At 39.2% G+C, this 18549-nt stretch overlaps 1 protein-coding gene across 5 annotated transcripts in view; it reads left to right on the top strand.

Annotated features, from left to right (window-relative positions):
- The window catches only part of Rfx (regulatory transcription factor Rfx), a 560573-nt gene that overhangs the window by 496012 nt on the left and 46012 nt on the right, over window positions 1-18549 (top strand). For 3 of the 5 annotated variants that reach the window (XM_067136615.2, XM_067136614.2, XM_067136617.2), the window contains 2 exons: window positions 6534-6736; window positions 15087-15291. In XM_067136615.2, the coding sequence (XP_066992716.1) occupies window positions 6534-6736; window positions 15087-15291 (408 nt within the window). The remainder of the gene's footprint in view (window positions 1-6533; window positions 6737-15086; window positions 15292-18549) is intronic. The other 2 variants (XM_067136616.2, XM_068225290.1) reach the window with 1 other exon arrangement.

Here is an 18549-nt window from a genome sequence, read left to right as displayed (position 1 = left end):
ATCACCGGGCGAATTGGCCGTGCGGTTAGGGGCACGCAGCTGTGAGCTTGCATCCGGGAGATAGTGGGTTCGAACCCCACTGTCGGCATCCCTGAAGATGGTTTTCCACGGTTTCCCATTTTCACACCAGGCAAATGCTGGGGGCTGTACCTTAATTAAGGCCACGACTGCTTCCTTCCCACTCCTAGCCCTTTCCTATCCCATCTTTGCCATAAGACCTATCTGTGTCAGTGCGACGTGAAGCAAATTGAAAAAAAATCAAATCATGTGATAAGTATGGGGTTATTTGTATTAAAACTGAATTGTATTGGTGAAAACCAGAACTCTCTAGGCATTCAAGATAAAAAGTTATTGAGTATTTTGTGTTTTAGTGTGTACATAAAATTAACAAAGTGTTTTGATATAAAAAGTAAATCACTTGCCGACCAGTTGTGGTACAGTTTTCATTTTTGGTGAAAATGCAGCTGTACCTGAAAGATTTCTGCATTAGAAGTCAAGTTTATTCCAAAAATAGTTCTGCTTGACCCAGCTGGGTTGGAATGTCTAATTTTTTAAAGGTCAAATTCAGCAAACATCATTAATTTTTCCACAGTCCAAAAATTATTAAAATAAAAAGTAAATCACTTGCCGACCAGTTGTGGTACAGTTTTCATTTTTGGTGAAAATGCAGCTGTACCTGAAAGATTTCTGCATTAGAAGTCAAGTTTATTCCAAAAATAGTTCTGCTTGACCCAGCTGGGTTGGAATGTCTAATTTTTTAAAGGTCAAATTCAGCAAACATCATTAATTTTTCCACAGTCCAAAAATTATTAAAATTTCCTACCTCTTTGACTTGTAATTACACACCCCTATTCATAATGTTCCTTCCCGCCTACCCAGCAATTGGAGACAACAATGAACTTTCAATAGTCCGTCAATGAGTCACTGTTCTTAGTTACGGTTTTTGTCACTTCTTCTTAGATTGTGTTAGTCTGTGTTTTGCAATATGCCCCATGCCATTGTCAGTGAAAGTGTGAAGTGGGTGATTATTGGCATACATAAGGCTGGTCAGTCTCATAGGAGCATAGGAAAGGAGATAAAAGTGAGCAAAACTTGCATGTAACAAACTGTAAAGAAATTTAAAGCGACCAACAGTGTAGCTAACGCTCATAGATATAGACGACTCAAGAAAACTTTACCATGACTGGACAGAACTTGATCCTAAAAAGCAAAGCAAACCATACAGTTCTTTGCCTGAATTGTTTGCAGTTATGAGGAGAGATTTTGGTGTAGAAATGAGCACTTTTCACTGCATCAAAATGATTCCAAGAGGCTGGATTGATGTCTTGTGAACATGCCACAAGTCCAAGGCTACGTTGGCATGGTTCCAGAATCATGACGTTGTGGTCCTACCGTGGCTTGCTAGGTCCCTCGACCTAAACCTGATAGAGAACTTGTGGAGCTACATGGCAGCCAGACTTAAGAAAGCCCAAAAACAAGGAGGATATGAGGTATCAACTTGTCGAGCTCTGGCGTACCATTATCATGGATCAGTGCCGAGCCCTGATTGACAGTAAGCCACAGTGTGTTGACGCTTGCAGGAAGGCTCGTGGTAGCCACATTGACTATTAAATGTATAGGGAATTCTATGTTATCTTTCCGACAGTATTTGTAATTTCTTTCTAATAACATTTTATGTGTAGATTGAAAAAAAAGCCGTTTTTGCATGGTGTCCTCATGCTTTTATAAGCCACTTATGCCCCATGCTGCTCCTTGCAGTGAGGGACCCATCCATTCGAAGCTGAGAAATTCTTGATGTTCCATTTGTTCCGTGACTTTGAGGGCTTTTGTTCAAGATGCTGCTGTCCGCTGGAATGCTTAATGCTCAGACTTGGTGATACCAGGCAAAAAATACAACTTCCAACTCACTGTATGTAGATTCTCTCTCAGTCTTTCTTTTCTTCATGGACATTCCATGTTTTTCTGTTTGGTCATGTATTTGTGTTTTCTACTCGCAATGGAATTTAATGTTGATCGTCCTAAACCCAGTTGTTTAGCAATGTTGATTTTTCTTCGGAAGGTTTCTTCTCAACTTCTTTGATAATTCGAAGGCTTTCTTGTAAGATTCTGACTTACTTAAAAGGTCACATTATTTTGAATTACACAAGAAATCCACAAATTAAGGCAATTCATGAACAACTATACATGGGAAATGCACACTCATAGTGAATTGATATAGGCTACATCCCCAACCTCGCTTGCCTTCGATACTGCAGCTTGAAACTCGGGCAAAAGTACGATACCCAGTTTGGGATAGATCCAACATGGCATGGCTCAGATAATGTCACAGGGGTTAGTCATACATTGTGGTGCAGCTGGATCGATGTCACAACGGTTAGACATACAACTCGGAAAAATTAACAGTGGTTAGACATTCAACTCGACTCAAATGTTTGGCAACCTATCCACTCATGAGAAAATATGTGAAAGGATATAAGATGATCTATTTTTACATGTTGGATGATATGGCTCTATTGAACAGTTTCATTATCTGGCATATTTTAAATACTGGAAAGAAGTGAAGGGGCTTCACATCATTTCATCTAAGTGTAGCTGAACAACTTTCAGAGACTGTTCATCTGCCTGCTTACCCAGGCAGGGGCCGTCCCAGCCAGGGAGACACACCACTGAGGTTGCAGGGTTAACAATAGGGCCATTTTCCTTCCAAAATTGCGTCAACACTGAAGAAGTCGGTTCCTTCAAGGGTCTGCACAGCACGTGTTCTTTGCAAAGAGTCGTCGTTTGAATGCCACAGATGCTCTTTACGTGGAAGAGTTTCAAGTTCTGCCACACTCAGATTGACTTCTCCTAAATTTATGAAAAGACTGGAAATGAAAAATATGGTGTTTATATTCATTTGTATTCCTCTGTGTTAAATCTCTACTAGAGTTAAGAATCACTTGAAAAATAGTAGTGTTCCTGTGATCATCCTATTCCTAAAAAATGGAGAGTGAAAGGGTTAATATAAGTTATAACATTTCAACAATTATTAGAAGAATGGACACAGGTTTTAACATAAATGGTTTTACACTTCATAAAAATAAAATAAAAAAGCGATGTGAAAAATCTGATGTTCTTTTAAAAACGAAACAATTCATTCTATTTTTAATTAACTTGTTTCTTTTCCAGGTATGTTCTAAATTTTATTTAATCATTAATTAATTCAGACAGACTGAAGAACACTGAGCAAGTGGCTGCGTGGTTTGGGTTGTAGGTATCAGCTTGCAGTCGGGAGATAATGGGTTCGAACCCCACTGTCGGCAGCTCTGAAGGTGGTTTCCCATGGTTTCCCATTTTCACGCCAGGCAAATGCTGCGGCTATACCTTAATTAAGGCGAGGGTCACTTCCTTCCCACTCCTAGCCCTTCCCTACTTCGTCGTTGCCATAAGACCTATCTGTGTTGGTGCGACGTAAAGCAGATTGCAAGGACTGAAGAACCTAACAATTATATCAAATCAAAATCACTTTATTTGCAAATGAAGCATCTACCTTGGTGGCAAATGGCACACAAAAATTACATTATTATTACAAGCACTAAATTTTAAATTTAGAAAGGAAAAAAGAAAAAAATTCCTAAAATACAGTAGGTCGTACTATACAATTTACACTAACAATCTTTCATTAAACATACAGCTCATCCTTAATAAGTTCATATTATTTACAAAATTCTACTCATATCTTCTGTACTTACACACATAATCAATTCATATACAGTATGTAGAATCACTTCAAATAATACTATACAACAGCTACTGTATAAGATTTAAATTTCCATTACTTTTCTTTTACCCATTTTGGTACCTAATATGCCTAACAACCTGCTGCATCTTAACCAGAGCCCTTTTTGCCACCGGTTTTCAGAGTTCCTGAAGGGCCTTCACAGCTACCGTAGCAGTCCCAGGGCCCTCAAAGTCCCCACTGTACTTTACCCCTACAAGCCTACTTCGGCTGTTCAATCTCCCTAGACAGGGATGGAATTAATTTATTCACAGAAATTATTTCTATACAGTAACCTGCACGGGTTGAATGCCTTCTAATATTTCATTTCTTATCTCTGTTGCTCTTTATTTTTTTCCTTGAATATCTGTATAGATTTTGGAAAAAGATCAAACACTTCCTCTGGTAAACTGTTCTACTACTCCTTCACGCTCTTCCCAATGAATGGAAATTTACCCCAATCACTTCTGCTAAAATTCCATCTAATTTTATACTTGTAGTCAGCACTGCAATGTAATTATTTTCCGACTGAAGCCTCGGATTCCCCTCCTCCATGCATCCTTTCCTGTATAGGCTCTATATAATCCTATAAGTCTAGTTTTCTCCCTTTTCTTACTTAAAGCTTCCCACCGAAGTTTCTCTTAACATTTCTATACACTACTTTTTTCCCCCTGCAATACCTTGTTACGAATCTTGCTGCTTTCCTCTGCATACCATCTATTTTATTTTATTTTATATTTAATAGGTATTCCTGGTGAGGATCCCAGACACTGTTTGCATACTCCAGTAATGGATGAACCATACTTAAAGTAACTTTTCTATTTTAGATCATCCAAGTCGAAGCTGAAAAGAAATGGCTTCCACTATAATCAATCAATCAATCAATCAATCAATCAATCAGTCACCTCTGATCTGCATTTAGGGATTTTGCTCAGGTGGCAGGTTCCCTATCAGTCGTTTACCTAGTCTTTTTTTTTTTTAATGTTTTCAAAGAAGTTGGAAATTTAATCAACATAATAACAAGTCTGCTGCAAAAAGAAATTGGACAGGGATTAATAAAAATGATCATGGCAATGCACAAGGAATGTTGTAGTTGCGTGCAAACACAAGTTGGCAGGACAAGTTAGTTCAAAATCACTAGTGGGCTGAGACAGGTGTTCTATCACCAATCCTGTTTACAATAGTAATGGATGACATCATAAAAACGGCAAAAGCAGCATATGGCGGAAGAAAAATGAACATGTTTTTATTTGCAGATGATATTGTGATTTGGGGAGAAGACGACATGAAGGTTCAAGAACCGTCGGATGTGGTGAATGGGAAGATCGAAGAATGTGGATTGAAAATAAGTGTAGAAAAAAGTAAAACTCTTGTTGTGACTAGAAGGGAGAAGGCAGGAAAAGGTCAGACTTGCAGACAAGCCCCTGGAAGTAGTGGAGACGTTCAAATACCTGAGGAGTGAATTAATGGAGAATGCTCGACTGGATGCTGAAAATAGTAAGAGGATTCAAGCTGGAAGCTGTTTCTATCATAGTCTAAGAAACATGTTACTGGACAAAGATGTGCCAATGGAAGCAAAGGAAAGTATGTACAAGATTTATTATGTACCCATAACAACTTCGGGAGCAGAAACTTGCACAATGACAAAGAAGGATGGGAGTTGAATACAGGCAGTCCAAATAATGAAGGTGTTGAGGAGTATGATACAGAAGAGTTAGATAAACAACATAAAGAATGAGAAAATCTGAGAAGAAATTGGAGTGGAGAAAATGAATGATAGAATAGAGAAGAGCCTATTGAGATGGTTTGGACACACAAAGCGAATGAGTGATGAAAGGATGCTAAAAACGGTGATGGAAATGCAAATGCAAGGAAGGAGAGGCCGCGGAAGACCATGATTGAGATGGAAGGACACAATCCAATGCAGTAGTAGAGAAAGAAACCTGGACTGGGACACAGTGTTAGAGCAGGAGTGGTGGAAAGACCGAAGAAAGTGGAAAGGAACCATACTTGCCCCTACTCGGCTACAGCTGGATAATGGGAAATGATGATGATGATGATGATGTTGAATAAGAAGAAAGGGATTTAATTTCTTACAGATTCAGCCTAAGTGGGGTTCATCAGCTACTGCATTACTCAAGGACTGATCCCAACCTAAATGCACTATTCCCTGGAAGCAGTGTATTATCCATCCATATAGCCTTGGAGACCATCCCACTTCTCCAATTTGATATTACATAACAATTTGATTAATAGACCTACTACTACAGGGATAAAACTCGCCTAATATTTATCGGAGCAAAATGCCTTTCTGAGAATTCTGAACAGACATCCCAGAGCTCAACAAGTGGGACACAAGACTTTACCCCTATGGGTAGGGCAGGAAAATAGTGGCGAGTACCAACTAATACAAGGTTAGAGAATGCAATGTTTCCAATTTTCAAAAAGCAGAGATCTCTATGTGCAACTGGAGAAAGGTAGCCTTTATGAATTTTGTCCCAGGGGGCACCACAGTGGGAAATCCAGAGGGATAGATAAAAGATAAAAGGTCACATAAAGCAGAAAAAGGAAAATTGTACCAGTAATGATCATTATGACAGTATATGGTTCATATTAAAAAATTAAAGTGATAACTATGTGGTATCAATAAATTAGTGCATATTAAAGATCTCTGGACTATCAGATATTTTCAATCTGCTTACATTGATTGGTGACAAGAGACTAATTCAAATATTGTGCTTATGAGGTGTCCTTAAAGTATTCATATTTGTTTCAGGCTTCATGGGTATGTCAATGTGATGATGGTGTTGTGCAACGACTTGAAGCAGATTTTAAAGTGACTCTTCAGCAGCAGAATTCCCTTGAGCAGTGGGCAGCATGGTTGAAAGGAGTGGTTACTCAGGTACTGAAGCCTTATGAGGGGAAACCTAACTTTGCTAAGGCAGCACGGCAGTTCCTGTTGAAGTGGTCATTCTATAGGTGAGTTAATTTCAAAATGGCACTATGATGACTAATTTTGTAATTGAAAACTATTAGGATAACAAATTGTAATAATATAGTATTTACTTTCACAATTCTGACTATCACATAATTTAAGCTCCTTGATTTTTTAAATTCAAAATATTGAGATGATTTTGAAAAACATATTTGAAGCACCTGTTTTCTGGAGCATTTACTGTGCAATTCTATGAGTGTTGAGAAATGTAGGTGGTAAGTCGCAGCCTTTCCGTTTTGAAATCTGTTATTTCCAAACTGGAACAAGGAACTAGTTCAATGTGTAAGTCAGCACCAGCCTGGCACAGTAATGCTCTGTTCAGTCTGTCATGAACATATATTCTATGGGAGTGTTTTGCATATGTTCTGTGATCTCATAATGGTTTGCTATAAAATCCACAATGAGGAAGTGCACTGTGCAGTACTGGCAAAGACAAGAAAATGTACTTCAAGCTATCAACAAGTGGAGTAAAGATTTAGCAATCTGAAAAAACAGTAAAATTTTGCAAGAATACACAGTACATTGCATGGTGATGGATATGCTGTTTCTTATGAAATGCTATATTGTAAAGGATGTGAAATAGCTGCTGCACTCGAGATTACGCATCCTGGATTTTAAGGTAAGCCGGGGCTGAATAGTAAATTTTAAGAGGAGAAATGTCTCTCTGCAGCATATGTTATAGTGGCAAAGAATGCTGAAAGATTTTAACCAAAAGATTATTGGCTTTCATCGTTTTGTGATAAGGAAGTGGAAAGGAGAACAGTTACCTTTTTTCCCAAACCTGAAATGCAGAAAGACTCGTATCAGCTTCGAACAATCAATATGAGTTGCAAAACAAGTGTTATTGTTGAAATGACTGGAAATGAGAAACAGAGATGCACAGTAATGCTTAAGGTAACAGCTAACAGCAGAAAACTTCTACCATGCCTGGTTCTAAAACCATGCCAAAAGGTAAATTTCTGTGAGGGATCCATGTTTGTGTACAGGAGGAAGGGTGGATGGGCATTGTACCATCACTCTACCTATAGTTAATGCAAGGTCTAGTGACATCAAACGGTAATAGTTCATTAAAGTAAAAATTAAATTAAGCAAAGCCAAAAACTCAAATATAAGGGAGGGAAAAAAAATAAAACTGGTCCAGAAAAATTGAGATTGCTTGCTGCAGGTACTACACTTATGAAATTACTAAACTAATAACTGGAATTACGGAATTTAATTTCATGAGATTGAAATAAAATATTAAAATTCATTTAAATGCACAGTGATATAACACAATAATAAGGTAGAATAGGAAAACAAATGCAATGATGGTCACAATAAAACAAGTTACAATAGATAATGATGATAATTTAAGTAAGGTAGTGTATTCATGTGTGCTGAAGCAATTGCCAATTATCTAAATATCTAAAGTTCAATCTAGTTTAAATTGAAAAGTCAGGGAGAAAAATATTTCTATTTCTAGCCGGGTGCAGCCCTTGTAAGGCAGACCTTCCGATAAGGGTGGGTGGCATCTGCCATGTGTAGGTAACTGCGTGTTATTATGGTGGAGGGTAGTGTTGTGTGTGGTGTGTGAGTTGCAGGGATGTTGAGGACAGCTCAAACCCCAATCCCCGAGCCAAGGAAATTAACCATTTAAGGTTAAAATCTCCAACCCGGCTGGGAATCGAACTCGGGGCCTCTGGACCGCCACAGAGCCGGACAGTTATTGAATATGAGGGGTACAATTACAATTAGCCCAAGTAAAAAATCCACAATGATTAACAGATTACTAGGAAACCGTACTGGTTCCAATCCCAAGAAACAAACAAAAGCTACTTGCACACTAAAACAATTATTCACCCTCAACATAAAGACGAAAGATGAATCAAAAACAAGAAGCCAAGGAAATGTGAGGAAAATCAATAAAGATAACAAGATCTCAAGAAGGGGTGCCCTACCTAAATTAATTCTTTGAAAACTTTTAATTAATCCTGGAATAAGAAACAAATAACAGAAAATGGTAATAGAAATGTGCCAGAAGTAGGCCTAACAAATTTAAAAAGGAATTTTAAGTTCCACTTGTGTTTCCTTTTGATGTGTTTGTGTCCATTTTGGCTTTATAAAATAATTTTATTTTGTTTACTTTATTCAAATTAATTAATTCATTCAGTATTTTTTTTTTTTCAATTTTTCCACGCAGTTTGTTCAGAGAGGATGGTTGCCTAGAAGTACTCCCTCTTATAAGAAAAATCACCAACAGTACCATTATTATAGAGGTTTTTATTTATTTATTACGTCGCACTAGCACACATAGGTCTTATGACAATGATGGAATAGGAAAGGGCTAGGAAGGGCAGGGAAGCTACCATGACCTTGATTAAGATACAGCCCGAGCATATGTCTGGTGTAAAAATGGAAAACCACGGAAAACCATCTTCAGGGCTGCCGACAGTGGGGTTTGAACCCACCATCTCCTGAATGCAAGCTGACAGCTGCATGACCCAAACCCTGAGGCCACTCGCCTGGTCCAACACCAGTAAAAGACTAGCCTATCGACTGACTCGCAACAAGCGATGCCCGTCCAGAAATCTGAAGAAACACTGCCCAACAGTCATCCACCTTGAAGCCCTATATGTCATGGAGTGTCTGTCACTGAATGGAAAAGATTCATAAGTAATGAATTTCATTTTTGATCCACATTGACAATTAATCAAGTTACAATGTGAAAAGGTCCACCTATTCAATACATTTAAATTATGTAATTATGTTTTATTCATTAATTAATGGGACTCATATCAACTTCTATATTGTGAGATCGGAAAAGGCTAGAGTGAAAAACTGGAAGTCAGGGAGGGAAGAATTTTCAGAACAGTCCTTGGCCTAGTAGGCTACTGGAAAATGGGGAATACTGGAGACAACACAATTTAGAGCTCTATTCTCTGACTGTGCCGGGAAAAGAATGGTAGTTTTCTATGGTCATCTGGCACGATTGTCTCCCAACAGACTGACCAACCACCTGTTCTCCTCCTGGAAAAACAAAACAAGGAAGTTAGAAGAACTAAGGCTGACAGACTTACAGTCTGTGGTAGATCATGAAGAAAGTCCATAGGTTTTCAGGAGGATGAGGAGGAAGAAGAAGGAGAAAAAACTATATATAGATAGAAATGTGAAGCAATCCTTAAATAGGTGAGCATGTAAATGAAGGAAGGATTATTACAAGTACATTTAAAGACTTGAAAACATCTTAGAAGTGAAGCTTCCATGGTGTGTAGAATTATTTAGTTCTTTTTCTGGGTTGAAATATGTTGTTGTTTTGTGTACATTACGTACAGTTTGCTGATGTTTCGAATACTTTGCAGTATTCTTTGTCAAGGCGACTGAAATACCCCTACTTGATACAAGGTAATCAGTCTCCCAGGCAGCAATCACACTACGAGAGTGATTTCTGACCTTGGCCTTCGGGTGTTTCTTGACTTCGATAGCCTCACGTTTTTCCTTTCCAGATTCCAAGGGATAACTGTTAGGATCTTGTTCTTGTCAAATGATATGTCGGTGAAACAAAACGCCTGATCTCTACCCGCCTAAAAGAACACATCCGTCACACCAAGAACCAAAACACAGATATTTCAGCTGTAGGCAAGCATTCCTACGAAACAAGACCTCCCTTTGTCAACTCTTTTTCTTTTCCGACCCCGATGGTATTAGAGCATTCGAGGCCTAGGGAGTCTTTCATTTTCATGCCCTTTGTGTCCCTTGCCTTTCTTCGTCCGTTACCTCATTTTTTGAAGTGACGGATCCCTTCCTTTTCCTTTCTCTCTCCCTCTACCCCGTGTGGGTGGGAGACGCTAATGTAAAATACACCCACGGTATCCCCTGTCTGTTGTAAGAGGCGACTAAAAGAGGCAACCGAAGGTTGATTGAATAAGAACAATGAATCTACTTGTGATTAGTACCATCATGGGGGAACACCATGGGTTGCCCTGACTTGCGAGCAGTACCACTACGTTAGGTACTCTATGGTTTTGTGATTAGTAGTATCAGAGAGCGGTTCACTGTTGGTTTCCAGTACCTGTGATTGAAAATGAAAATGAAAATCTAAAGCCTGTTTCCACTCATCCGACCGGGTAAGGACTGGAATGAAGCCCCCATCTAGTGGCGAGGATAGGAATTGTGCCGGCTGCCGAAGCCTGTCTCACTCCTCTGGGGCAATTATTAATGAATGACAAATGAAATGATAGTGGAGAGTGTTGTTGGAGTGAAAGATGACAGGGAAAACCGGAGTACCCAGAGAAAAACCTGTCCCGTCTCCACTTGTCCAGCACAAATCTCACATGGAGTGACCGGGATTTGAACAACAGAACCCAGCAGTGAGAGGCCGGTTGCGCTGCCATTATGTGAGAAACACCACGGGTCTGGGCGTTGCCTGTTGTTAGTAGCACAATATGAGAGACACCGTGGGTCTGCGTTGCCTGTGATTAGTACCCACTATATAAGGAACACCACGGGAATAGCAGCGCCCGTGATTAGTACACCTAGGTGAGGAACACCATGGGTTTGCGTTGCCTATGAGTGCCGCCGCTATGTGAGAAACACCAGAGGTCTGCATTACCTGTACGATGTACTATACTTGTGAGTAGTACCATAATGTGTGGAACACCGTGAGTCTATGCTACTTTTGATTAGTACCACCATAGTTGTATTTTACTAGCGATAAGTACCCTTATAAGGGACCGTTGACCTGGATTTTGGACCCCTTTAGACAAGAAACATCATTGATTCAGGATTGTTTTTTGGAAGCAGTCCCTTGGTCCATTATACTATTGTTCAGGATAGTTTCTGGGAAGGTGGGGCATTGCAGGTCGGATCCACTGATTGTTTTAAACTCATATCCATATATTCATTCTTCATCATCACGTTTTGATTTCTGGTCACTGGATGATTTTGGTCTTTTAAATTGTCATTACATTTCGTACCATTAGGGACCAATAACCTAAATGTTAGGCCTTTTAAACAATGATGATCATCATCAAGACTAATATTGTAATGTACTTTCAACATTTATGCACAATTATTTCATATTCCATGTCCATTGCTGCGATAAATAATTATTATTGTACTGTCTTGATGCAGAGTACAGGCAAACATGACCGAAGGATTTAACAGGCCATTATGAAACCTAAATATAATTATATTTTTCTCTTTGCTATGTATTTAAACATTGCATTATTGGAGGAAAGACCGACAAATTCTTTCCCCCATCTTGCGATATTTGCAAGGTATACGAGAAATGTAGGACAGGAAAGATAGCATCCTTGGCTTTAATGGAGGTACATTCTCTGCATTTACATAGTGTGAGAATGAGAAACCATGTTTGAAAAAAATTTTAGGCTAGCGGTAGAATGACTTGAACTCACCATCTCCCAGATGCAGGCTTATAGCTTCCCATCTTGTACTGCATAGCTAACTCACTTGGTGTTGGTATGTTACTGCGTACAGTAAGTACGTGGATGGGGTTGATGAAGCAGACTAGTAGTTTTACCTTCTCACAAAAGGCAGTTAAGTTGAGCAAAGGCAAGGGTCATTATTTAAAGCATTCAGACTGCAGTGTATCCCTAAAAAATTTAAGATGTCAGACTGTTTTTCATGAGAGTGGCTAGGGCTGGATGACTGAATATCAAAATGTCATTAATCTACAACATTCCAGTATGTCAAGGTAGCTTCAAGGAAAGATCTATCTTTGGTCAGTTCCCACTCACTTTCAGTTCCAACAGCATTATTGATGATACTTCAGTACCTTGTTCAGATGTTGGAATCATAGAAAATGTTTTATACTCGCTGAAGTAGCAGAGAGGAGGATCCTTTCTCGATGCTTGCCAGGGACCCACCAACCCGCCCTTAGAAGTATTCCTTCTTTTATGCAAGCACTAAAATGGAGACTGTATAAATCTAATGTTTGCGATTTTTTTTCTACATATTTTGTTACATCACACCGTCTTATGGCGATGATGGAATAGGAAAGGCTTAGGAATGGGAAGGAAGTGGCTGTGGCCTTAATTAAAGTACAGCCCCAGCATCTACTTGTATAATGTTGTATTAATACGTTGATGATTTTCAGCAATGGAGGGATGGGAAAGGGTTAAGTTTGGGTAGGTAGCGGCCATGGCCTTAAGGTCCCCATTTGCCTGGTGTGAAAATGGTAAACCATGGAAAACCATCTTCAGGGCTGCCTACTGTGGGATTCGAACCCGCCATCTTCCAAGTAGAAGCTCACAGCTGCGCGACCCTAACTGTATGCCCAACTAGCTCGGTTGATCATTTTCTCTGTTGCTGTTGGCTGGCTTGGGTCAGCTGTCATGAAGAGAAGTTATCTATTGTCTCCAATAGATCTCGCATCATGTGTTCCCTCAAGGCTGCCACTTTTGCTGAAAATAAGAAAACCTCGTACAGTAGTTTCATATTGTCGACGTGCACCCATAACTGTAGGCCTATTTTTTGTCACTTTGTCACTTTTGTCACATTTTAGCAGGACTCCTAGCAGCAAAAACCTAGGGACTTATGCCCACAGACCCCATTTGCCTGCCCCTGGCCCAATGGTTTTGTCACTAGCTGGACCTAACCAATCCAGTCCAGTGGTCTTGTCACTAGCTGGACCTGACCAATCCAGTCCAATGGTCTTGTCACTAGTTGGACCTTGTTTAATGTTGCATTAACACGCTGAAGATTTTCGGCAATGGAGGGATGGGAAAGTGCTAGGTTTGGGAAGATAGTGGCCTATCCAGACCAATATTTTGTTGCTGTAATTTTTCATCGTCTTTCATATTATTCATTAGTTGTGTATACTGCTGACATTGGCAAGCCTGTGGGCTTCTGCCACCATGTTGGATCTATAGATCCTATAGTTCATGAAGCAGGTACGGAAGTTTTACCATATTATTTTATTAAACCTATGAAGTTTTTCATAATCTTGCCTTCCATAGCCCCCTTCCCTTTCTTAACCCTTTGCCATTCCCCATTTAAAGACGGATGCCTGGCCATAATTACCATGTTTTCTGACAGTCCTTTAAATCCCAATAGGCACAGCAGCATAAATACCACCCTTTAAAAGAAAATAACTGGAAGTCAAACGAATAAAGATATAAGTGTAATTTCTTTTGCATTTCATTCCGAAATGATTAGTGCATATAAATGTGTACTCACCCTAATTTTGAATATCCACATTTCTCTCTTGTTTCCAAAAAGCACCCTGTCTTGCTCAGTGGTAGATAGCACTGCTTACATTTGAATGTTGTTCGTTTGGCTCTCCCAGAAGCTGCCCTATTTTTTATTTGTAAACACAAAGCACACACTTTGGCATGACCAGGTATCTTCACAAGAGAATGAAATAATTTAGAGGATAGATAGCCAAAAGTAATCCCATATAAATTCGAACTCCTTCATATGCCCTTATTTCATCAGCGTTAGTGTATTGCCAGGTAGTATGAACAGTGCCAGATTTTCTTTGTAAATATTTGGCATGAATATTCGTCTGCTCTGCTACTAGCTCATAAAATTCCGATCCCACAAATAATTCAAAAAAAGTCCTTTTCTGAACTCCTGCAAGGTAAATCGTGATTTGGACTAGCATTGTTCTCCCAAGTTTCAGTTCATCAAAACTAATATTGTGAGTCCAGATATCACTAGTAACATTTCTTTGTAGCCCTGTCCCTCAATCTTCACACAATATTTGTTCACGCTCATGATTCTCGGAATCATTATCACTACTACATTCATCATAATACAATTCGGAACCACAACTAGAAAGTTCACTATCTCCACTGACTTCTAGTATATCTTCAATTTTGCATTCTTTCATACCTTTCGACACAACTCCGCGATTAGGTGACATGGTGTAAACTTGGACAAGAATAACCTCTAACTGAAAGGAGAGGTTTATAAAGTAGGTCTGCTTGGGAAATACACACAGCAGATTGCTAAGTCAAGGGAATACAGTGTGGTTTCACAAGACCCTTCAATATTTCTCTCGACACACTTCTGATGAATGAGTGTGACGAGCGCTTTGGAGCGTTTAACATGGCAGGCGGCTGATAATGCTAGAGTGCTCTGGAGCGTTAGGGATGGCAAAGAGTTCAACTGGTACATTCAATTTTCATAGGTTTGAACCTCTTTCTCCTCTAACTAGTATTAAGAGGGTCTAATAATATTGTTATTTTGCCCTTTAAAGCAAGAATCACCAACACCACCACCATTCCCTTCACATTTTGTATATGTGTAGTATTTATTTGTCTTTGTCATTTTTGTGAAATATTGTTTTGTTTAGAATTTCTTGTTGACTTTTTGCTACTGGTTGTGTTTCAGTTCAATGGTCATCAGAGACTTGACTCTTCGAAGTGCTGCAAGTTTTGGTTCATTTCACCTCATCCGACTACTGTATGATGAGTATATGTTTTTCCTCATAGAGCACCAGGTGGCTCATGAAACTGGAGAGACGCCCATTGCTGTAATGGGGGAGGTGGGTGCTGATACTTTGAAGCACAGCCAGACACTTGATTACAGTTTCCAGGTGGATAGAAATAAGAATTTTATGTTATTTATGTTCTCTTCTCGTATAATTTCTGTCTTGTATCTATGTAAATGAAGGAAAATGATTACATCGCATGTGATATATAATTTCAGTATCCAATAATTCAATTGAATTAGCAGCTGAATTATTGGAACAAGAAGATTGTGTCTTCTATGAGCCTGCTGTGTGGTTACAACTGTAATATGCTGCTAGCTCAGAATAAGGGCATGGAGAAAGGAGGCCTTTGTTTCAAGGGAAACTGGGAGAAAAATATATAGCTATTCATGAATACTTAAACTCTTTGAAGTAGCTGCAATAGGCATCTAACAAAGAACACTCAACTTGTTTGAAACTGGGGTTTCGTTCAGGTTACATAGGTACAGTATTACCCCTCTTTTATACTTTTCAAGGGACCACGAAATACTGGTGTAAAAGGGGTGAAGTGTAAATCAAGGGAAACAACTTGTACAGGTATATATAAAAATGCTCTGGAAAAGGAGATAAATGATACACAAATGCATATTATTAATTTATAGAGTATTTCACTTACCTCAAATAAAGGTCCACTTAAGTTAATTACTGTACTGTATTAACTGTTGACTACACTGCCTTTGTAATTCTGCTCATCCTTAGCCCAGGAGAAGGTTACTGGTAGGTGGTTAAGAATTTATTAATATATTCTTTTATTTATTATTTACATTTTATGGCCTTCATTGGACCACTCTAGCCAACTTTATACAAATAATTTTTCAGTTTCCTCTCAGCCCAGTACTTCTTCATTCTCTCTGATCTTATCCTTCTTTCTTCATCGGAAATCACCCTTCCTATTGTCTGTTTGTTGATTCTGATTTGCAGTCTGGTTTGTTTGTCTGTGAGTTTCTTGATTTTGTCAGTTTTGTTTCTTAGGTCTTCCGCTGTAATTTGTAGTTCATCCATATCTTCCTTGAATTCTGTAATCCATTTAATGTTGCACTTACTATTCCATAATTTTTCTATTATTCTCCTGATGATCCTGTTCTCCGGTGTCCTGATTAGATGTCCAAGAAATGAAATGCGTTTCTTCCTGATTGTGCTCATTACTGGTTCTATTTCCTTCTAGACTGTTTCATTAGAAGCTACTCTCCAGTGTCCATCTTTTTGGTATGATTTGTTGATGCACGTTCTAATGATTCTTCTCTCTATCTTGAGTATTTTGTCTGTGAGTTGTTTTGAAGATGGTTTCACTTGCATATGTTATTTCTGGTTGAGTGACTGTTTTGTAATGTTTTAATTTTGTTGCTATTGACAGGCCCTTTTTGTTGTAGGTATTCTTGGTGACATATTGTGCTCTGGTCAGTTTATTTATTCTGTTATGCCATGCTGGCTTTTCATTGAGGTTATGTTATGATTACTCCCAGATATTTAAATTTATCTACAATTTTGATTTCTTGGTTCCCTATGGCAATTTTGTTTATGAGTGGTGGGTCAGTAAACATAATTACTCTCATTTCAAAAGATATTCCATGACCAATTTTCTGTGCTATTTCCTGTAGTGATATAACTTCTTGTCTAGTTTCCTGAATATTGTTGGACAAGAGAGCAAGGTCATCGGCAAAACCTAGGCAATTTAAACTTATGTTGTCTTTGGGTCTTCCAATTCGGATGTTCTTTGGGTTACTCTTGTACCATTCCCTCATTATATATTCCAAGGCACAGTTGAACAGCAGTGGTGACAAGCAATCTCCTTGTCTTAAGCCTGTTTTTATGATGAATGGCTCAGAGAATTCCCTTCTGAACTTGACTTCTGATTTAGTGTTGGTTAAGGCGAGTTCAATCAATTTGATTAATTTTGGATGGAGCCAGAAATTTCTTAAAATTTTCAACATTGAAGGTCTATGGATACAGTCGTAAGCTTTTTTGAAGTCCACGAAGGTTATTGCAAGAGGTTTGTTTTGCTTCTTGTAATATGCTATGGCTAATTTTAAAGTGATGATTTGTTCTGCACAGCTTCTCCAAGGTCTGAAGCCTTGTTGGTATTCGCCTAATTCTTCCTCTAGTTGCTCTCTGATCCTCCTGTATAGGATTCTGGAGAAAATCTTGTATGTGCAGTCTAAGAGAGAGATACCTCTGTAATTATCTGGATTGCTTTTATCTCTTTTGTGGAGTGGGTGTATTATGGCTGTGGTCCAATGTCTGGGGAACTTTTCTGTTATCCAGATTTTTGTTAGGGCCATGTGTAAGGATGTTCAAACTGTATCACTGGCCAATTTCCACATTTTTGCGAAAACTTCGTCTTCTGACATAGATGTTGATTCCCATAGAGAATCTGAAATATTTGTCCCGAATGAGTAAATTTATAATACCAATATAAATTTTTTTTTTTTGCTAGGGGCTTTACGTCGCACCGACACAGATAGGTCTTATGGCGACGATGGGATAGGAAACGCCTAGGAGTTGGAAGGAAGCGGCCGTGGCCTTAATTAAGGTACAGCCCCAGCATTTGCCTGGTGTGAAAATGGGAAACCACGGAAAACCATCTTCAGGGCTGCCGATAGTGGGATTCGAACCTACTATCTCCCGGATGCAAGCTCACAGCCGCGCGCCTCTACGCGCACGGCCAACTCGCCCGGTACCAATATAAATAGTCTGTTATTGGACATTATAAATTTTCCAGCTAACTCATTCCTGCTTGCCAGCGTTTCACCCTCGTGTGCTAGGTTGGGCTCGTCAGTTGGCACCTAGCACACCTACCAAGACGCTGGCTAGTGCATACCGTGGAGGCCACTGCGTAGGCTACTTGGAGCCACCAGCAGTGCCAGTGCACTATGAGACACATCAATTTTTGGTCAAGTGACAAAGTCTCTCATAGAGTGTGTGCTAGGTACCATCTGACGAGCCCAACCTAGCACACAAGGGCGAAACGCTGGCAACCAGGAATGAGTTAGCTGGAAAATTTCTAATGTCCAGTAACGGACCATTTATATTGGTATTATAACTTGGTCTTCTCCGCATGCCTTATAATTTTTCAACTCTTTGAGTGCTGTTTCCACCTCTTGGACTGTTGGGGGGAGTTTATGACTTCAGGCAGGGTTTTGATGGGCGTGTCTGTATTAATTGCTAAAAGTTCCTGGGGTTCTTCACAATTCAAAAGTTTAATGAATGCTTTTGCCATGATTTTGGCATTTTCCTTGTCATTATGTGTCGTTTTTCCATCCTCACTTTTCAGCATGAATGTAGGAGGATCAAATTTTTGTACTTGTCTTCCAAACATTTTGTAAA

This window comes from Anabrus simplex, chromosome 1 (assembly GCF_040414725.1).
Source record: "Anabrus simplex isolate iqAnaSimp1 chromosome 1, ASM4041472v1, whole genome shotgun sequence".
NCBI lineage: Eukaryota > Metazoa > Arthropoda > Insecta > Orthoptera > Tettigoniidae > Anabrus > Anabrus simplex.
This window is presented reverse-complemented; position numbering and strand designations above follow the sequence as displayed.